Source organism: Schistocerca americana, chromosome 2 (assembly GCF_021461395.2).
Source record: "Schistocerca americana isolate TAMUIC-IGC-003095 chromosome 2, iqSchAmer2.1, whole genome shotgun sequence".
Classification (NCBI taxonomy): Eukaryota; Metazoa; Arthropoda; class Insecta; order Orthoptera; family Acrididae; genus Schistocerca; species Schistocerca americana.
Genome location: NC_060120.1, coordinates 149,653,421 through 149,677,017, shown reverse-complemented (window position 1 = coordinate 149,677,017; position 23,597 = coordinate 149,653,421). Strand labels below are relative to the sequence as shown.

Genomic DNA, 23,597 nt, shown 5'->3' with positions numbered 1-23,597 from the left:
AATACAAAAATTAATGCCACAATATTTGTTCAAATTTCCTCACTAGTCACTACACACATGCATATAGACAATGGGAAACACTACTTTCTCCGTTAAATGTGCTGATGCCCCAGTAAGATCTTTATCAGCAGATGAGTTAATTAGAAGAGACAAGGAACCACACTTTCCTTACTGAAAGAAAAAAGGGTTAAGTGGCGAGTGACATTAACTGAAACACAACCAAAATGGTACATGTCCAAAACTAATGAAAGGCAAGCCTGAACAACGGTGAGCATGTCTGACTTCCCCAGTGAGATGACAGCAGGTGTCATTGTCCCTATCCAGAGACCTTGAGCGTGCAAGTAAAGCACTGGCAAACCATGGACCAGGCCTTCATGTCGGGTGGGATTCCCAGAACTTTGCATCCACGACTGTAGCTGATGGCTGTCAGTAGGCGCTTCCAGAAAATACTGCCATTTCGATACATATCAACATAAAACTGTGATACCGTCACCACTATAGATAATATTTAATAATCTAAAACACCATTTGACTCACAAGAAATATACAATTTTTTAAAAACAGAAGCTCTTTTCATTGCATAACAAATGACATGACATGCATAATAAATGGCTTGACAAAAAAGACAAGAACATATTTCAACATTTACTTTGAAAATAAATAGTTTTCATAGAAAAAACTCACGGCTCACTCAAAACGTCATTTGATGATACACTTCACACAATATGATTGTAATTATACACTCCTGGAAATTGAAATAAGAACACTGTGAATTCATTGTCCCAGGAAGGGGAAACTTTATTGACACATTCCTGGGGTCAGATACATCACATGATCACACTGACAGAACCACAGGCACATAGACACAGGCAACAGAGCATGCACAATGTTGGCACTAGTACAGTGTATATCCACCTTTCGCAGCAATGCAGGCTGCTATTCTCCCATGGAGACGATCGTAGAGATGCTGGATGTAGTCCTGTGGAATGGCTTGCCATGCCATTTCCACCTGGCGCCTCAGTTGGACCAGCGTTCGTGCTGGACGTGCAGACCGCGTGAGACGACGCTTCATCCAGTCTCAAACATGCTCAATGGGGGACAGATCTGGAGATCTTGCTGGCCAGGGTAGTTGACTTACACCTTCTAGAGCACGTTGGGTGGCACGGGATACATGCGGACGTGCATTGTCCTGTTGGAACAGCACGTTCCCTTGCCGGTCTAGGAATGGTAGAACGATGGGATCGATGACGGTTTGGATGTACCGTGCACTATTCAGTGTCCCCTCGACGATCACCAGTGGTGTACGGCCAGTGTAGGAGATCGCTCCTCACACCATGATGCCGGGTGTTGGCCCTGTGTGCCTCGGTCGTATGCAGTTCTGATTGTGGCGCTCACCTGCACGGCGCCAAACACGCATACGACCATCATTGGCACCAAGGCACAAGCGACTCTCATCGCTGAAGACGACACGTCTCCATTCGTCCCTCCATTCACGCCTGTCGCGACACCACTGGAGGCGGGCTGCACGATGTTGGGGCGTGAGCGGAAGACGGCCTAACGGTGTGCGGGACCGTAGCCCAGCTTCATGGAGACGGTTGCGAATGGTCCTCGCCGATACCCCAGGAGCAACAGTGTCCCTAATTTGCTGGGAAGTGGCGGTGCGGTCCCCTACGGCACTGCGTAGGATCCTACGGTCTTGGCGTGCATCCGTGCGTCGCTGCGGTCCGGTCCCAGGTCGACGGGCACGTGCACGTGCACATCGATGTTCTGTGGAGACCTCACGCCTCACGTGTTGAGCAATTCGGCGGTACGTCCACCCGGCCTCCCGCATGCCCACTATACGCCCTCGCTCAAAGTCCGTCAACTGCACATACGGTTCACGTCCACGCTGTCGTGGCATGCTACCAGTGTTAAAGACTGCGATGGAGCTCCGTATGCCATGGCAAACTGGCTGACACTGACGGCGGCGGTGCACAAATGCTGCGCAGCTAGCGCCATTCGACGGCCAACACCGCGGTTCCTGGTGTGTCCGCTGTGCCGTGCGTGTGATCATTGCTTGTACAGCCCTCTCGCAGTGCCCGGAGCAAGTATGGTGGGTCTGACACACCGGTGTCAATGTGTTCTTTTTTCCATTTCCAGGAGTGTAGTTACATGATTTTAGAGTAATGTAACATCAGATCTCAACAGGAAATTATAGAATACTGTAGAGGACAGTTACATTAAAAATTGCGAATCTATCAAGAAACAAAGTGATGCTTGTTTTCCAGAATTAATTAGATTTTAAATCTTAGATATGGACTCCACATCAAAGAAGAAAGCGTGGGAGACCTGCGAGTTGCTGGAAAGATGACGTCAATGAAGCAATGGCGGTGAGAGGTCTTAAATGAAGGAGACTGGAATGACCATGAATGATGGAGATTGGGATGCGAGAGGCGGCAGCAGCCGTAGAAACCTCGCTCATATATATATAATTAATTGGAATATTGAGTAAGAACTTTTAAAGTTGGGGACATGTAGTCATCATCAGATGTCGACAAGTGCAGATGTTTTCTCTTGGTGTTTGCTTGCCATTGGATTGCAACATTCACTTGTGTTAATGTACCTCTGCAGTGCCTGGGCGACATTATTATTGTTGCCATTTGTGGTGCATTGTGCCTTTGTACAAGTCTTTGAAGGCAATAGACATTGACCTTGCTGGCCAATTCAATAAGCAACAGCTTATTGGTGGTCCAAATGTCTTTTGTGGACTGAGATTGCCTTTCACATGTGGTGTTACTGCTGTTTTGGAGGCAGTACATGGTTGACCTTGGCTCTTGTATGGGGCAACCATGCAGACTACAGTGACCTTGAAGCTTTCCCTAATCCAAATATTCTTTTATGGAAGACATGGAGTGTAACAGAGACTTCAGGAAATCTAGCTAAGGTACTTTGGTTCCAGATAAGCTCTTTCTTTTGTCAACAAGAAGAAAGAAGAGGCTGAATACTGACAAGTACCTCTATAGTTGGGCCAAAGCAGGCAATAACAATTATAAAATAAAGATTGTAATTTATGATAAGTGAAATTTAATAATTGTTTACTGAAGCCAAACAATTAACACAAACACAGCCATGTTTGGTATTGGCAGATGCAGCTTTGGAAGTGGCACATAGTCACACCAGTAGCTTTAATGTAGGTTATAAGATGTAGTTCTGTGTTTGGGTAGTGAAAGTAATGGATTTTGGAAGCATATTGGGTGTGCATATATACTGCATGATCAAAAGTATCCATACACATGGTTGAAAATGACATACAAGTTAGTGACGCCCTCCATCGGCAATGCTGGAATTCAGTATGGTGTTGGCCCACCCTTACCCTTGATGACAGCTTCCACTCTCACAGGTATACATTCAGTCAGGTGCGGAAGGTTTCTTGGGCAATGGTACCCCATTATTCATGGGGTGCTGGTCTGAGGAGAGATATTGTTGTAGGTCAGTGAGGCCTGGCACAAATGGCGTTCCAAAACATCCCTAAGGTGTTCTGTAGGATTCAGGTCAGGACATTGTGCAGGCCAGTCCATTACAGGGATGTTATTGTCGTGTAACCACTCTGCCACAGGCTGTGCATTATGAACAGGTGCTTGATCTTGTTGAAAGATGCAATCACCATTCCCAAATTGCTCTTCAATAGTGGGAAGCAAGAAGGTGCTTGAAACATAAATGTAGGCCTGTGCTGTGATAGTGCCGTGCAAAACAACAAGGGATGGAAGCCCCCTCCACGACCACACCATAACACCACCGCCTCCAAATTTTACTTTTGGCGTTAAACGCGTTGGCAGATGATGTTCACTGGGCATTTGTCATACCCACACCCTGCCATCAGATCGTCTCATTGTGTACCATGATTCGTCACTCCACACAACATTTTTCCATTGTTCAATCATCCAATTTTTATGCTCCTTGCACCAAGCGAGGCATCATTTGGCATTTACCGGCGTGATGTGTGGCTTACGAGCAGCCACTAGGCCATGAATCCAAGTTTTCTCACCTCCCACCTAACTGTCATAGTACTTGCAGTGGATCCTGAGTCAGTTTGGAATTCCTGTGTGATGGTCTGGATAGATGTCTGCCTATTACACATTACTACCCTCTTCAACTGTTGGCAGTCTCTGTCAGTGAACAGACAAGGTCGGCCTGTATGCTTTTGTGCTGTACTTGTCCCTTCACGTTTCCACTTCACTATCACATCATGAACAGTGGACCTAGGGATGTTGAGGAGTGGGAATATCTCGCGTACAGACATATTACACAAATGACTCCCTATCACCTGATCATGATTGAAGTCCGTGAGTTCTGCGGAGCACCCCATTCTGCTCTCTCAAGATGTCTAATGACTACTTAAGTTGCTGATATGGAGTACCTGGCAGTAGGTGGCAGCACAATGCACCTAATATGAAGAACATATGTTTTTGGGTATGTCCGGATACTTTTGATCACATAGTGTATATGGGAATTGGGAACTCAGAGTGAGGGACAATATGTCAACCATGGGTTCCCTGAATGGGCTTGAGAAATGTTTATTAGAAGTTGCGGTGACCGATGGTCAGCTGGAATGCCACGGTGTGGAACTTTGAAGAAAGCACAAATTTTGTACTTGCAGAATTTTCATGCTGCGGCACTAGCTTTGGAGAATCGCAGTGAACAAATTGTATTCTGAATATTACTGGTCATTTGCCTTCGGCTTTACAGTACAGAAATATTTAGAATTATTTGGTATAAAACTGTAGCTTAAATCTGAAATGTAACCTCATTCTCGCACAATCTTATGCTTAACTAGATACTCATGTGCCCATTCTTTGCAGTAAACCACTAAAATGTATTGTCAAATTTTGTTAACTAAATAGAACAACAGACAAATTCTCCTGTGTCACCTAGAGTTATTGATTACAGCCTTCCTATATTTTAAAAATCACTGCTGTCAGAAGCAGAAACTTTGCACCTGACTGGAACAGCGTGTGGCCACTTGTGGTCGCTCCCCTACACTACCAAGAGCCAGAGATCTTAGGAACCACACATCATGCCAGTAGCCTTTGTGGTGAAATAACATTTATGCCCACTGGGTCACATGCTGTATTTTGAAGACTAAGAGTGTTTCAGTGCAGAGTACCTTTATTGTTTATCAAGCCAGTGTGAAGTCAAAGAAAAGATCACACGTAAAATTCAGGCTGCTTTTAATAACAGAATTGCTGGAAACTCACAGGAAGGAACTGCAATGTAGGAACCTGTTTCAAACTCCTATCAAAATTCATTTTAACTGATAACACTTCCTAAAAATTGAAGTAATTTTAAACCGATAATAACTGTGCTACATTAATTTAAAGAAAACTCTGCAGCCACATATCAGCAGCTGCTTAAACTACCACCCATAAGCTAGGCATGTCCACAGAAACTACTTGCTTGAAAGGTTGAACTTCAGCCTTCTCTTCACTGTTACAGAATTTTTTCTTCCCTATTACAGCATTTTAAAGCCCAGTGATTATTAGGTTTTTATCTCCTTTTACATAGTGACTTGCTCTTTCAGTTCCTTTTGTATACCCTCTCTGTCTTGTAATCATTTGCTTGTGATGTCTGAATGTATATCTGAAGTATTCTTGTTGACATTGGTTTAGTTAAAGTTCTGATGAGAATAATTCGTTTGCTGAACTGTTCATGGTAACTCACTCCTCACTCTACCTTCCTATTAATAATAAAGCCTACTCCCCTTACATCACTTTCTACTGCTGTTGATGTTGCCTTATATCCAATTGTTGAGAAATTTTTATTGTAATTCTGTCATTTCACTGGCTACTACTGCATCTAGATTCAAATTTTCGTCTCTATTTTCAGATTATCTAATTTGCCTACCATTTTTAGACTTCTTTCACATCCCATTGCAACTCATTACCCTTTCTTTGCATTTTTGGTCTCTCTCTCTCTCTCTCTCTCTCTCTCTCTCTCTCTTCTCCAGGGCTACCCTCCACTGTGCTCATACCTACAACTAAACATCTTTCAGCACCTCCTGTGAACATGTGTTCGGATATCAGAAAGGATGTTCTTCCAGACCCATATTTATGGGTCTTATTGTTGATGTTCAATGAGTACTACCATCCCTGAAAATATTTTACACTTTTTTTTAACATCTTGTATATGAAAAATAGTGAGCCAAATTATTTAGGAGTTAAGAGATGACTCACGGTAAGGCGGAAGCACTGTGTTGTCGACAGATACACAAACAAAAGGTACAAAGCTTTGCTTTGCTAGCTTTCACACACACACACAAATTAACACAATATTGGATTTGGGGGGGGGGGGGGGGGGGGCAGTGAGCTACCTTAGGTTTAAGCCAGGGGCATATGGGAGCAAAGGATGTGTCTTAAGGATAGCTGCCCTATCCATCAATCCACCCAGTACCTCCTACTCCAGTCCCGTCACAGGCTTATCCTATCCCATCAGAAGCTGGGACACCTATGAAAGCAGCCATGTTAAATACCAGCTCTGCTACAACTACTGCAAAACGATTTACATTGGTATGCCAACCAACCAGCTGTCAACCAGAATTAATGGCCACTGCCAAACTGTTGCCAAAAACAAAGTGGACTGCCCAGTGCTGCAACATGCAGCAGAGCACAACATGACAGATTTCAATGGCTGCTTCACAAGCCTTGCCATCTGGATCCTCCACACCACTGCCAGCTTTTTCGAGCTACGCAGATGGGAGCTTTCCTTACAGTACACACTCTGCTCTCCTAACCCCCTTGGCCTAAACCTAATGTAATTCGCAGTACCCCCAACCAATAGTGTGTGTGTGTGTGTGTGTGTGTGTGTGTGTGTGTGTGTGTGTGTCCATGCTCATCTGTCTGCCATCTGCCCCCTCTAACTGCACCACTAGCTAGCCCGCAGACAAGCTGCTGGACACTTCCCCCCCCCCCCCCCCCAAACCCCCTCCCTGCCTCCTACCTCTCTCCATCCCTGACCCCAACCTGTCCTGCAGCGCCACCTCACCCAATACACTCACCATGGGCCAGGAAAGAGCTGGCAGTCGAATGAGCATGATTTAGGGAGAAAGAGTGTGTGTGTGTGTGTGTGTGTGTGTGTGTGTGTGTGTGTGTGTGAGTGTGTGTGTTTCCTACAGCTTGAGAAAGGAATTTCATTCTGAAAGCTAGCAAAGCAAAGCTCTGTACCTTTCGTTTGTGTATCTGTTGATGACACAGCGCTTCTGCCTTTTGGTGAGTCGTCTCTGTATTCCTAAATAATTTGTTATTCTCAACCAGAACTTTCCATGCATTATTAAAAATAGTGAGCCAGTTGACATACTCCACATCATAAATAGCGTGGACATAAATCATGACAATTGCAAATTACCAACATCCACATGCGAAGATGACAAGTGACTTCTGTATACAGCAACAACACCTATTGAAAGTGCTGAGAACTTCAAGAACTTCTCTTACATCTTCTTATAGTTTTTGTGGAGTAATGAGTATTCCATGAGGTATCAGGCTTAAAATCGGACAACATTGACATCTTGCCGCAATATTTCACACTGAAACTCACTAAAATTCACATGAAGATGGTTAAATGGTTGTCAGCGGTAATATTGTGGCAAGATATCAGTGTCGTCTGGCTGCAAGCCTGAAACTTCATTTTATGTCTGAATGACAGTGTGCAATGGAACTAAATGCGAGGGTGGTTTGAAAAGTTTTCGGAATCACCATGAGAGGTCAGCGCTAGTGCAACTAGTTGTTCACACGATATTCATTGGACTGTTGCCTGTAAATACGTGCCACGTCAGTGCTCTAGGAAGAGAGCTATGGCACCCGTGGCTCTGTCGTTCCTGCGTAGTGATTTGTGAAGATGGAAAACAATCGAGATTCGGGCAGTGATTAAGTACTTCATAAAGAAAGATATGAAAGCAAAGGACATTCATGTCAATTTCCAGAATACACTGCGGGACTCTGCTCCTTCATATTCAACTGTTGCCAAGTGGACAAATGAATTTAAATTTGGTCGGGAGAGCTTAGATGATGATCTGCACAGTGGTTGACCAAAATGTGTCACTACTCCAGGAATCATTCCGAAAGTGCACAAAATGTTCATGAAAGGGGATGTAATTGCTCATGCTTGCCAGATGTCATCTGAAAGTGTATATCACATTTTAACTGAAGAATTAGAAATGAAAAAATTATCTGCAAGATGGGTGCTGCATCAAGACAATGCACGCCCGCACACGTGTCCATCGCCATGGCAAAATTACACGAACTAAGGTATGAATCATTACCACACCCGCCTTTTTCACCTGATATGGCTCTGCCAAACTTCCATCTCTTCCCAAAATTGAAAATTTTTCTTGGTGGACGAAGACTCACTTCAAACGAAGAATTGATAGCTGGAGTTGACAACTATTTTGCATGCCTGGAGGAAACTCATTTTTGAGATGGGATCAAGGCACTGGATCATCGTTGGACCAAGTGCATTAATCTACAAGGAGGATACATTGAAAAATAAAAAAAGTTTCAGTGATGTAAGTACTTTTTTTCTGTTCCATTCTGAGAACTTTTCAAACCACCCTCATACATGTTATGAAAGGGTTGGACTTATTACCATCTGATCCTTTTAGACTGTGGCTGTGTGTTTAAATTTATTACCATCATGAATTCATTTTAATGCAATATTTTTCCCACAGGAATAAAGATGAACTATTGTCCAAGAAAGAAACTGTAAAAGAATCACTAAATGCTGCAGCAGTTCAGACAGAAAAAGTGCGGCAGGAAATAAAGTCAGCAAACAAAATGCGAGACAGAGGCGAGAAACGGCTTGCTAATGAAGAAAGAAAGGTGGTATTAGACTTTGCTGTAGAAAACAATCCTAACATTTCTAAATAGAAACATACCTGCACACTTTCTGTTAGGGTGTTTACACTGGTGGGCTGTGTACTTGCTTGTTTCTGTATTAGTACTTTTTCTTTCTCATTGCAAAGTTTTTTCATTATTGTAGTTTGTTATAATGGATTGTTATAAGGACTGTCGATATGAAAATTAATTATAATTTTGACAATTTATGGGGGACAAATTTCACATTACAGTTGTTGTTGTCATCATCTTTTGTCAAAGTAATTGTAACTGTAAGAAATAAAATAGGTTTTGATCACAGAGAAATTGAAAAGTGAGAAGATGAATAAAATTCTGACATGTGATATATGCCTATGCTGAGAGACCAAAGAATTAGTTTACTTATATAACGGTAAAAAACACGATAGCTTGTCTGTGACTCACAAAACTTGCACATCCTACCACATGGTTTTGAGATATTTAATTGTGTAGTCAGTTCATTGAGAGGACTACTGCTTAACCTCAAGTTTTATGTACACACATTAATAGTCAGCAGCTTTACTATCTTCATGGTCTCAAATATTCCATGTTTAGCTTTATAGATATAGTGGTATACAAGGCAGATTTTTTTGTTATTAATTGGGTATATTTTGTGATGAAATTTGGTATGAACAAGTGATTTCACCATGAAAAGCAACAGTAATGTCCATAAATCTATTTTGTGATTTAAAATGATCTACACTTTCCTCCCCTGACATTATGTATTGGAAAAGATAACATAAATTTTAATTATCTGCTCAGTGTCGACAAATGACAGAAACACTTTTAAAATCAAATGAAAATACAAAATTTGCTAATAATTAAAACTTTATGCCAATCCAGGATTCAAACTCAGACACTTACATTTCACAAATTGAGGGGGCCAAAGTCTGAACAACGTGCTCCATTATAGGTGGCATCCCTAAAAGAACATCAAGTGAGCCTCTGTTGAGTTTGTAATGTAGGGAGAGATGTGAGGGTGAATCAGTCTGTAGATCAGTGTGATGTGTTGAAATGACTGAATTTGAAGAACGATGTTTGCAGGTGTTTAGGTTTGAGTCTTGGTTTAGCACATGACTTTTATCCACAAATGTTCGTGCTTACATTCATAGATGCATGCTGGCAAGCACAATTAATTTAAGAAAGACAAGATTTATTGATGTTAGTGTTAAGGTTCATTGTCTGTACTTCTTTTTTGTATGGTGACTAGAATATAATGGTGCATAAACTTTTATCACTTATTTCATAACATAAAGATTATCTCTAATGTTATCTGTCTAACAGAAAACTAACGCATTAGCTTACTCACAGTTAGAGACAATTAGCTACAAAAGTAACTGACAGAATTGAATTTTTGTTTTCAAGGGTAATTTCTGACCTATAATCACACAGTTAACAACAAATTCCTAACATGTAGCCCTCTTACATGTATCTTCATACTGATTCTTCCCAGGGGACATTGATTGTGACTTAACTCAGGTTCTCAAACTGCAACTGATTGCTTCTTATGCTAACACGTTCACATACCAGAAGATAGGATCTTCTCAAAGAATGCCTGGACGTCTACTACTGTGTCAATGTGTGGAATATAAATTATATGTAACAGTAGTTTAAACTGTATCACATAATGCAGAGATGACAGAAATGTAAAACATTTAAAACCAATAAATTCTCAGCATTAAGACTAATTTTTTTCTTTCATTAGAAACTACAGATAAAATAGAAGATAACATTACAGGTTAGGATTAATGTGCAAGGAACCCAACAGTGATTAGATATACCTATGGACTGCAAAAGACAAAGTAGGGGACCTTCAGATAAGCATTTGGGGTCATGTGGATTGTCTCAGTTTCTCTGAACACAAGAGAGAGTAAAATTTATTCAATAAATTCTGAAGATGCTGCAATTCTCCGAGATGTAACCTATAGTAGCTTTTCACTTTCCTCTGTCCTTTCCTTCACATACATATGTTATGGGTGTTCTGTTGCTGCTCTCCCGCTTCTTTCTCCTGCTTGTCTCAGTGTACATGTTCCACTCCTTTAATCTGTTTTACCAGCCCTACCCCCTCTTTCCTCGTACTTTTATGTTTGTCTCTTCTGTCATCATCTCCTCATGCTTCACCTCTCCCAAAACTGTATTCCTTCACCTACTTAAGCCTTAAGTCACTCCTAGCCCCTACCTCTCATCACATGGGCGACATGAAATATCCAGATGCAAGACCTACCCCATACTCCATCCGTCCACTCACATTACAGGGATAATCTACCCCATCAGTGACAGGGCCACCCACGAAAGCAGTCTAGTTATGTATCAACTCTGCTGGCTTTTGCCAAACAGTGACAAAGAGAAAATTTGACCACCCATTGGCAGAATATTACTATGACCACAGCATGCTCAACAGTAATGGCATGGCTGTTTCACAGCCTGTCAAATCTGGATTGACTCCTGGAGGTGGTGCTAATCTCTGGAAGCACAAGGATGTGTTTGAAAGCGGTGTGGTTTGGAAATCCCAGATGCTTCTACCCAATAATCATGAATCTAAAATTAACAAAATTCTAATTCTTTACCATCTACAAATGGAATAGTAATGAGAAATAATGATTCTGATATGGCAGACTTGTGGAAGAATGAGGAAAGGAGACCAATAGCACATGCGATGAGTCATTGACAGGCACACAAAAAAAATTGAAAAATTTATTAGCTTGCAGATAAATCCTTTAATCAGCAATGAGCTAGGCGCTTGCAAACAGCAACTCCCCCCCCCCCCTGCCCCCCCCCCCCCCCCACACACACACACACACACACACTACTCATTGTAGCTGTATAGGTGATGGTAAATCATTTGTCTTCTACAGCTCTAAACTTATTTTCACCAGAGATAAATGAGAATCCCTTATCTATGTTGTGAAGACTTCATTTCTGGGTTTTGATTTCTTTTTTACAACATCTCATCATCATTGGTGTGCTTTTTTGTTCATGGGCACACTTTATTTTAGGTGTTGATTTGGCAGCAGAAGAAATGTACATTTTCATTCCACACACGCACACACACACACACACACACACACACCACCTGTATGGCTACATTGTGCAGATGAACACATATACTGTGGCACAATGTATTTGTGTGTGTGTGTGTGTGTGTGTGTGTGCGTGCGTGTGCGTGTGCGTGTGCGTGTGAGAGAGAGAGAGAGAGAGAGAGAGAGAGAGACTACGCAAGTCAATGAAATGTCGTGCATAAATAGGAATATAAACTCTGCAGGACACTTGAAAATATAATTTTGTTTTATTTTATTTTGTCGTTAGTTAATATGTAAAAATGAAATTTTTATGTGAGTGGTTTGTTTAAATTATTTATTTTTTTCACTCTTGCAAAACTGAATAAGTTAAGGCAGGATCTATATTAAAGAGGTTCATGAATACACAGCTAATGTTTTGTAGTAACTAATTACTGCTTTCGTTTTTTCTTCAGGCAACTAAGTAAACACATGAAAAAACTGTTTCTAGTAGCAGTTGCAATAAACAGTATAGAATTTCATCTACGATATATGTGGACTGTTGTACCTAACAGATTACAATCAGATGAAATATTTGTTTTTGAGATACGGATGATTATCGACTTTGGATGTTCATTCCCGCAAGAGACAAATTGTCCATTGGATATGTTTGTATAGAGCCTATATTGTTGCCTCCCAAAGCTCTTACTTCTGCCTGGACATTTTTACTTTCATAGTGAGTCCCTCTCGGCAGGGTTAGTATTATTATCTCTTCGTTCATCTTTTTTAACACTTAACATAAAGTGTATATTTCACAAGAATGAATATGGGTACGTACAGGTGATGGTAAATCACTTGTCTTCTATGACTTTAAACTTATTTTCATCTGAGGTAAATAAGAAACCCTTATCTATGCTGTGAAGACTTCATTTCTGGGTTTTGTCTTCCTTTTATGATATTTCATCATCTTTGGTGGACTTTTTTCTGCATGGGCATACTTTATTAAGAGCTGATTGGGCAGTAGAAGAAATGTACGTATGTCATTTGATACACAATAGTTTGTCCTGTTCTCCGGCTGTATTAAGAAAACACACGTGCAGACATGTGAGTGAAACCTAATAATTAATAGGACTGACAACTATCATACATTTCAATATTGAGTGAACAATTTAATTTTCAAATAAAGCTACCTGATGGCTTACTACATTATATTGAACATAATCTATTACAAATGTTTATCACATCATATATTGCTCTCTTCAACCAGGCTCTGTTAGGTGTTGCTGTTCAGGAAGTTGCAGTTTTGAGTGTTGAGTGATTTCACCTATAGTGACTGGTGTACATTCAGAGTATTGGCTACTCATCATTAAGTGCAATTGTTACTATTGTGATTGCTGACAAGGGTGAGTTTTTGTTTGGTAAGAACCAATGTTCATATATACATTTATTTTAAATTCTAAATTCTGTCACCCCACGTTGGGTGATGTTAGTCATGATGGGAATGGTGTTGGTATTTAATTGACTATTGGAATAATGTTTTTCACTTGACACACAGTCAGCAAATAATGTAAGGAAAGGAAGCAAACAGGAAGTATTGTTTACAGCTGCATAATATTGAACCTTTGTGTCTTCTTTTTGATAGAACAAGTGGTAAGCAATCAATTGCAGTGCAGGGGTGAAGGATTAAAATAAAATTTTATCTCGGAACTGTAGCGCTGTAAAAATCATCACTGATTTCAAGTGTACAGCAATGTATGGTAAATGCGATATGTGTCTCAGTCTTTTATAGCCATTTTCACTCTCAATTGATGGTACTTAATTGCCTGAGATTAATTTTGTGCCAACTTTGTTACCATTTGCCTGGAGTGTATTATTTCTAACTTTCTTTGGAGGCTACCTTTTTATTTGTGTCATTCTTCCTATTTAACTTTGTACTTCTTCATTTCTTCTCGTGTGTACAGTAACGCATAAAGGAAAGAGCGGAAGAAAATAATTAAAAAAATATGTGGTGCACTCTTGCATCCTTTCTACTGATAAATTCTCATGCCCATACAGCAATTACACCCCTGGCATAATTTCAGAATAACTAGATCCTTGTCTAATGGAAATTTTGTATTTAGCAACCATTATATCATTGACAAATTTATACTTACCTGGCCTGTCCATATTCACAGACAGTGGAAAAAAATCTGTGATAACATGTAAGGTCCATTGTGCTATGCATTTGATTTTCCAGCAAAAAATCAAATGGCTTCAGATTCAGCTCCTCAATCTCCATGTGTACTTTTATTCAGTTCCACAATTTTTTATTTGTTTTATTGCCTGGCTGTGACCAGTCTTATCCAAGGTAGCTTGAGAATTCTCAGTGAGAAATTATCCGCTGCCTGCATTAAGAGTGCTGTGCAGGTTTACTCTGACGGGGGCTGCCACATTTTTTTACTTCCAGATGTGCCTGCTTTTCTGTCTGGTGTGTCTCCCTGAGCAAGGGTGCCCCAGTTTGAAGGCACCATAGATCTACATTTCACCCCATACATGATATTTGCTTGTCATACATGTTGTGATTTCACACAAAAATAAGAACAGACACAAAGTTCTACAATGTCAACAACACAGTTCCGATAGCCCATATAAGTTCAGAGTACAAGGCCATGCCAAGTCCAAGATACAAACACAATTCATCCTTGGAGCAGAGTTCAAGTTACTACGAGCAAATACAACAGCGAAATAAGAGAAAGCCCGTTTAACTCGTGAATTATATGAAGTTAGTTTGTTGCTCAGTGACTTGACGTGGTGCTGCATGTTGGTGGCACACACAGGCCCTGAGGCAGTGCATCCTCTGATGTGTGATCATGTCGCGAGCTGGCAGCTGGCCACCTGGCATCGGCATTGGCATGGGTGAATTAAATTGTGATGGCTCGCATCTATGCCTCACAAAATGTTGTAGCCACAGCGGTGGTACAAAATGAATGGTAATACAGTTGGTTATCACAGCAAAAGTAGAATTTCTTAGACGAGCTGTTAAGAAATTACAGGGCATTTCTCTGCATGTTAGTGCCAGTAAAAAGCTACAGAAATTCCATTAACTGTATGAGGTTGTCAAATGGCACTTAAGATGTCACAGGAGGGTTAAATTGTTTAAACTAAATAAAGTATGACAGTACTAAAATTTTTGTATAGATGTGAAAGGACACATACTGAATGACAGATCAAAAGCATAGAAACTGCAGAGATGTGCTCTCTGAGAGTAGCAGCTGACTACATATTATTTTATGGGAATGCAAATGAAGGTATTAGAAAAGAATGAAATATTTTCATCTTAATTAAGAAATAGTGAATAAAAGGGAAAAACTTAAAGAGCATGTAATGAGAATGCAGGAAAGCGAACTACCAAAGTTTCTGCCAAGCTATAAGACAAAACCAGGATGAAGTAAGCTTGGTCAGCCAAAGAAAAGATAAACAGAGAAAAGTAGTCGAGGAGAGGACAAACCAGAGATAGGTTATGCTGTATGGTTTTTGTTATACGGTTGTTAGGTTGTGATATGAGGTAAATTACTGTGCCTAAGGTTTTGTCTCCTAATGCTAAAGACATTCTCGGAGGCTATAAAGATTCAGTTGCTATTTGCAAACTTAAACAAGTTCCACAAGGTGAACTGTTTATATGTAACTACACACTGGTTGGATTGTGACATTATCTGACTGCTGCTTAAGGTAACAGAATTATCAGTGTTCACTTCATATATGTTTAAAGCCCACAACTTGTCTAATTTCAGTCCTCCTTCTTTTCCGTTAAAGTTGTTTATGCATGTTTAAATTTCTGCGGCCTCTCTGAACATCACAGTGCAGTAATAATTCGACCAGGATGAAATTTGAAATGAATTTATTCATTCCGTAGTACCTTCACCTGGTCAGACATGGATACTGCCAATTAATTCTTATTGCCCAGATGACAGTAGCTCTTGAGTTCCTTAAGCCACCTGTTAATGCATTTTTTAGTAATTTCTATGTATACTGTACCACATGTGCAAGCATTTTTGTGTATTCCTGCTGTAGCAAGCAGCGGACACAGGTCCTTTGCAGTGTACAGATATTCGTGCATCTTTAAACATTCTGTCAATAACGTTTCTCCTTAGCACTCTCCTGATGCCATCAGTGACAGTTTTTGTGAATGGGAGGAAAACTTTTAGCTGCTTCTTTTCTTGTTTTCCCCACCAGAAATTCCAGATATTTTAGGATGTAGTGCCCTATTTATTTCTCCTAGCAGCTATTTCTTTTGAAATTAATTCATAAATGATGATGGAGCTTTTCTTTCAAGTACTGTGGCTCCCAGATTCTTTTAGCCTGATCCACGAGTGTTTTAATTGCAGTGCACCAGTGATGTAAGTAACCACCATGAATACGTACATTATACAGGGTGTCCAATTTAAACTTGCCTAATTTCCAGATACAATTAAGAAAAAAAGTATGGCACATAGATGCAATTTGTGGCATCATGGAAAGTAACTCAAAACATTTTGTACAAAAAATTATTATACTGCTGCGTTATTTTCTTTTGTAACATTTAAAAATGTCTTGATGATACTCTATCTCAACCCACGCGCACACAAGAATGCCTGGGGTGGTGGAGAGTATTTCATCCATCCATTCTGTGGAGATTGCCAAGGCACATACAGATGAGACGTGCACAATGTCTTTCACATAATCCAGTTGGGAGAAATCCAGAGGGGATTGTGACTGGAATCGTGGTAGACACTTGGGTGCTCCATCACACCCTCTCCATCGCTTTGGAAATGTTTGTTCCAGAAGTCAAAAATGTGTAAACTCCAATACTGTGGTGCACCATCCTGCTGGGTGATTGCATTTGGCTGAAGGGCAAGAGGCTGAGGGGCATCAAATTGCTCAGGCGTGCCCCGATAAATGTTTCACATTACTGTTTGCTCCATAAGCAAAATTGTCTTAACTACACTGTCTTTCATCAGCACACAACACACATTCGCATTACTGTCTTTGACACGTTATTGAAAACTGTGAGTGTTTTCCAAACCCCAAGTGCAAATGTTGTGCCAATCATACTGCCCACATTTGCGGAAGTTTTCTTTGGTGGAAAAAATTATATTTACTAAATAGTTGGGGTTTTACCAAATCCATTGCAGCTTCTTAATTGCAAATTTGTGGTGTAACTAAAAGCCGTTCCACTTTAATGCCTGAACTATGTGAACTTTTTATGCGTGGAAGCAAAGTTGTTTATGCAGCACCTTGTAAACTGTTAAACGAGGGATGTTTAGCTTTCGTGATGCTCATTGAACTGAATTTGAGGGCTTCTTTGGAAGGTGTCTCTGATCTCCTGTATCATTTCATCGGAGGTGGTTTTCCTGCCAGAACCTGACTTTCTATGTACATTCCCCATGGCTAAGAATTTTACATACTAAGCATTAATCATTTTAGGTCTGGTAGCTCCCTTTGGAATTCACCTTGGAATTTCTTTAGACAGCAATGTTGTTGTTGATAATGATGATCACCTCTTTGTGTACAGAGGACCAGTCTGAGAAATCATAAAGTTGAGTGAGTTTGCTGTTTTACTTTTGTTGTTGAGGGGACTAAAGTAAATGTCATTTCATCTGCAACAACAAAAACCAGTCTTTGCCATATCCAGCTGTGCAAGCATACACATTATTGTGCAGTCCTTTAGTGGAACAATGCCTACTTCCTTTAATGATCGTGGCCACGTAAAACAGTTTAGAGGCCTTATCAGTTGCACTTAATTTCATTGTGACTGGAGAACCCACTGAAAACCAACTTGTGACAACCCTAACTGTTGCAGAAACCCTATGATGACTCATTGTTGGATGAAAACAGTGTAGATTATGTACTTTGACTGGTGTACTCTATGCAGAAACATGCCTTGCGATATGGATCAGTACAAAACTCTATGCAGAAACATGCCTTGTGGTATGGATCAGTGCAATATTATGTTTTTCTGTTGGACAGTTGTTGAAACTTTGCACTTTTAGGACAATGAAGCCTTTGCTTTAAATTCACCTGGGTTTACAATAGATTTTATACTATTAACTGTCCTCAGTTAATTCACTGTTTTCATTCACACCTTTATCTAGAGGCACATTAATCTAAGGAGTCACTTTCATATCAGTTGTCTTTATTAAATGTAACAGTATTCTTCAATTCTGTATGGTGTTTTAGCAGATGAATTTCTCCCACAAACTTTGTCTACAGTCATGGTACTAAATAAAGCAACTGTGGATTTCGTTATCATAAAAGCACAAACTAAACTGCTACTAAACAAATTATCCTCATTTAATGTCTGAATAGTCCAGCTTGACAGTAAATTGGTACAACTGTCAAAGATGTATTGGTGCCACAACACACAACAAGACAGTTTTAAATCATTAATAATCACTCAGAAGAAGCTTTAGAAATGAGATATTTATACCAGGGTGTTCACATTATTTTGTTCCTTACCTTTGTTTACAAATTCCTTTGGCCATGTAGTGCTGAAGTACATCATCCTTACCTGCAGTCATATAGTGAAACTTACTTTACTTTTGTTGACTAACATTTCTCTTGTTTGTATTATTTTTGTTTCCCAAACAGTTCTTTTTTTGCATTATGTTTTCTTTGAAGCCACAAGAAGATCTTTATACATCTATAAGGTTTTATGTGTTTTCAAACAGTGATTTTTCTGTGATGTCTCATACTTTTATTGCCCTTGACTAGCTGTCTTCACTGACTTAACAATTTTAAAAAACAGCAAGCACTCATCTGGAGCACCAGTTTTTGCACTTTTGATTAATATTTTTAGTGTCTTATTAGATAATTTTGTGTAGTTTAAGTGCACAATGTCTTCAATTTCAGAAGTCTTTGCTTATTTTTTGTGTGAAGTAATTTCCACTGTAAAGATGTTAGTCGTGAGTTCCATGCTTCAATTAGGTGATACATCTTAATGATGTGAAGCAATTCAGTTTGCAATTTAATTTATGTTTTTATATGACTACAAGCTGGCCATTAGAGATGTGTTCATATTACAGAAAAAATGTATAATAACAAAAGTAAGTATTTAATTAATACTTTCACACTAAATAAACTAGAAGTTCTGATGTAAAAATAATTTTGAGGAGTTGCACAGAAGGATCTTTACAGTATACTTTCAATTTCAGCTTTGCTACCTGCCAGGCATTTAATATTGTTCTGTAAGTGATCAATGACTTTGGTAGCACTATTGTTCACCTCTTTTTGGACTAAAGTCAGTTTTAATGAAATTGGTTATGTGACTTGCAAGCACTTTCACTTTTAGCTTCTATTGTTTCTTTTTTGTGTTTAGATATAAACATTCATTAAATAATTTTGTCACCATTTTTATGTTCTATATTATATCTTCAATATGTTATTCTTGGTCTTCAGTAGTCATCTAAATCTGTGTTTGGATTTGAAATTTTTGTCATCATCCAATGTGAATGATAGTGGCAATGGAATTACCACTTACATGTTACACGCAGTCACCAGTCTAACACTTTAGTTGTAGATCACGGTGGAGCTAAGTTTAACTATCAGGACAATGTGTGGCTTCTTTTGAATATGAATTAATTGTGAACATACATATCTGAGAGTGTTGCAAGTTGTAGAACAACTTTCCATACTTTACTAGCCCATTACGAGGTTTTATTTAATGTAGAGAGGGATGTGAAAGTAGTTAATTTTGTTAAAATGTTGAAAATTTTGTTTCATAAGGTAGTGTGTTCACTTTGAACCATTTGCAGTCAAGCTCCTCTGAAATGGTGTCATATGCCTCCACTACGTTTTTTTCTTTCACCATACTGATTTTATTTTATTGTCTGATTGTGAACTTCAAACATGAAGCTTATGCATTTAGTTATTTCTTAAAAGTTACTTTGTGTATTATGATAGTTCTTGTGCTGCAAAAGTATATCTCATTAGTTATTTTCTCCACTTAATTTATAAATTTCTTTGTTGTAATATGAGTCAAATCCAACTTCCCTTTAACTGTTTTGTTACATTCAGTTTAATAATTTTATCAGGAAAATTATTTTTGTAAGTAGATATGACCTGATAAAAAAAGCAATTGATTGATTTCAATACTAGAATTTGGCACAGTTTTTGTCAGTACTTTTGTTGTGTCTTTTAAAAGCCTGGATTTAATAATTATGGGTGTAACAAATCTGTATTAGTGTAGTGAGCTTTGTGTCATGGCCTGACAGTCCACTGACAACACAAAAAATGTGTGCACAGTTTCACTTTGCTAATAAGTTATTGAGATACCACTACCATAAGCTGCTTGATAAGCAAAATTATGGCTAAGTCAAAGTCATAAGGGGCCTTTTTTTATTTTATTTTTTAGTCATTTAAAAATTACTTTAAAATCATAACAGATTAGTAACCTCTTCTTTTTATTCGCAGGCAGCACAATAAATGGATCTTTCTTTTTTCATGAGTAGCTCTCAATCCATCTCTACATACTTAGTTAGAAACTACATGAGAAAAGTACTGGCTGGTTGAAACCATGACTCACTGTGCAAGGGATGTTTGGAAGGCTCAGTTGAGTCCTAATCCATTACATAGTTTTTCTTTGTCAGTTGCAAGGAGATGTTAGCCTCAAAATTCAGTTTCTTGAGGGTATGTATCACAACATGTGTCTTTTTCTTTTAGTTTTGAGTTTGTTTCTTATCCATACAAATTCATTGTTGTTTTGAAGTCTTCTTTTGCCTGATATTCATTGGAAAATGCCCCCATGCCAGCTGTAAACACACCCTCTGTAGTGTACTTCTTGTCTTCTGCTACAGTTTCAAATGCAGGGACACCATAGTACTAGGCTCTGATCTGAGCAAGTTTGAATCTAGTGACACCATGTTTACCCTTGCTCAAAAAGAAAGTAACAGCCCATTGATGCTAGAGCTCGAACACTACATTCTCAATAACAACAGTGACAGGCAGTTAGTTCTATATACTAATTGTGGCTTCAGAAATCACATTTTCTTGTGCAAGGGCTGTAGCTTTTTAATTCCAATTAACCCAGAATTTAAAACAAGTATAAACATCTGAAAGCGTTTATGGATGAATACTCTGTGTACACGGGTTGTGTGTTTTTCAACATAACATCGAGATGCTGATTAAGATGTTTGCTGTAATAGTGTAGCACTTTACACTCTTCTCTGGTTGAATGTCTATAGCATGTCTGTCGAGCCATAGTGTCACAGTGCCCTGAACTTCACCTGAAGTGAAGCATCATCTTCCCAACAGCTTCTTCATCGCCAGAACAGTCTGGACTGTCAGGAGGGTAACCCATCATCTTTAATACTCTCGCTTGGTAAAGACAACCAGTTAGAACGTGTTCCACGCAGTGATTTGTGCTTTGTTTAATGGGAGCTGTGGTCTACATGTCATCCATGTAACTCCACCTGCCCAATGATACTGAGCTTTATAGTGTTGGTCTTTATGGTGGGATTGCATTAGTTTTACTGCAAAACAAGTGATCTGGTTCTTGACTACTCCCAACTGTGTTTCTTTTACAGTCAGTACCGACATCCATGTGTGAATGTTCAGGCATCACTGCTGAGCAGCTCTTCACTTTCACTTAGCTATCTGCTGTCCTTTCCCCTCTAGCAGCATGTCATCATTTCCTTGTGAAGGAACCATTCAAAAAGATTCAACAGCACTACTGAATTCCAAATGCTCGTCTGCTTCACACCTCTGAAACCTTGTCACTTCCCTTCACATCACTTTCCGCATTATCATGTTCCTCCAAATTTTGTCAAAGATTAAGTCTGTGGTGATCCCTTGCTGGTGTTTCTAAACCATATTACCTTAAGTATCTGAAATCTCATGTTCTGCAATGCCGAAATAGTAATCTATCATCAGAGAAGATGCTAATCCAAGAAGTAGGACATAGATAGATGTTGGGTTTAAGTGTGACCATATATACAAGTGTATGTGGTTGTTTTCAGTATTTTCTTCCTCTCTTTTAGGTCACTCTTTCATTATGTTTACGGTAACTGTCCACAATGAAATTTAGTAAATAGAAAAATTCAACAACACGACCAATGAAAAATATTTGCAAGTAAGACAGTGCCTTCGATTAGCATTAAGTGTCATATAAAATTTACTTTATCAAGACTTCATCATGCAAATGATGCACCTCAGAATTTTACTATCCATGAATGAGCAGCCTAAGTAATAAAGTTTTTACTGACTTTTAATGACAATTATCCTGTGCCCAATAATGATCAGTTTTAATTGACACCAATTTGTTAAACATGGGGACTTATGCCTGAAAACTGAAATGCTGTAAACAATGCTAGTTGGGAGTGAAGGAAATAAGGAATATTGAGAAAACAGTCAATAGATGTGAAGGGATAAAATTTTGCGATTATATTTGATAACAAACAATTTCATTGTGAATGAAGATCTTTTACACTCCTGATTAAACTTCACTTTAAAATACCGTACTTTTGATGACTTTGAACGCAACTTGTACTAGTGATTCTGATGTGTATGGTGTTATCATGGCAGAGCTGCAATTTTGGATGTTTGTTTGCTTGTGTTAATTACTTTGACTCGGAAACTTAAGTTTTCCTTGCAACATAAATTTGCATTTACTTGAAGTATCGAGGCAGTTGAAGCTCATTGTGGGAAGTCTGGATAGCATCACATACGAACACCTTCATATACTTTTGCCATAGATTTATAAGGAAAAATCACTTAAACACTGTTAATTTGAGGTTGTCACTGTCTGACTGTGTGCATAACCTTATTCGCAGGAACATTGTCTTCACAATATTACACTGATTAAATACTGCTAGCATTTTATTTGCCTGCATGGCATGAGCGTGATGTCCATCTTAGCCTAGTTTCTGCCTTGTCCCTCTCTGCTTCTAAGTTGGCCCTGGCTTTCTTGCTTACCGTGAGAAAGCCTTTCATTTCTCTGACTGTGATTTTTTATTTTTTATTCCAGTGACATTATTTGCATGCATACAGTTACTCTCAGAACCCTCTTTTTTTACACACATTAAAGTTTCCTGTTTCTTTTTCATATTATTCTCTTTTTTGCACCAAATATATCAACCATTCAGAAGCTGTTCTTTCTTCCAGATTTTGGTATCTCTTCGCATGCCCATTCTTTTTTTGTTTCCTTTTGAGGCAGTGTTGTGGCATCTGCAATTTTCCATTTCTGGGTGGAGGAACAGAGAATTGGACTTGACTGCTGTCCAGCTACAACCATCCAGAAATGTTACAATCTTCTACTTAAATCACTGAATAAATTATTAAGTTCATGAAGCGCCTCACAATCAGGAATTGTTGTGCAGCAGGACAACACCCCGTCCTCACAGCTCTATTTCCGCCAGTACCTCGTCTCCTACTTTGAAGTTTGGTAAGTAGGAGACGGTACTGGCGGAAGTAGAGCTGTGAGGATGGGACGTGAGTCGTGCTTGGGTAGCTCAGATGGTAGAGCACTTGCCCGCGAAAGGCAAAGGTCCCGAGTTCGAGTCTCGGTCCGACACACAGTTTTAATCTGCCAGGGAGTTTCAATTGGGTAACTGTTGCACTTCACAAATTTATGCTTCTCTTATATGACCAAGCAACACATGAGAGGTTGAAGGGAAAAAAGTATTAGTTATAACTAGGCCTGACTTTAAAATTTGCTGATCTAAAGCAATAATTTAAAATGTTTTATGTTGTTAGGCTACCTTAGTCC

At 39.3% G+C, this 23,597-nt stretch overlaps 1 protein-coding gene across 1 annotated transcript in view; it reads left to right on the top strand.

The window, feature by feature from the left end:
- Positions 1 to 23,597, top strand: part of LOC124596458 (structural maintenance of chromosomes protein 4-like) — a 317,218-nt gene that overhangs the window by 154,739 nt on the left and 138,882 nt on the right. The window contains exon 7 of the mRNA XM_047135592.1: positions 8,699 to 8,849. Coding sequence (XP_046991548.1) covers positions 8,699 to 8,849 — 151 coding nt within the window. The remainder of the gene's footprint in view (positions 1 to 8,698; positions 8,850 to 23,597) is intronic.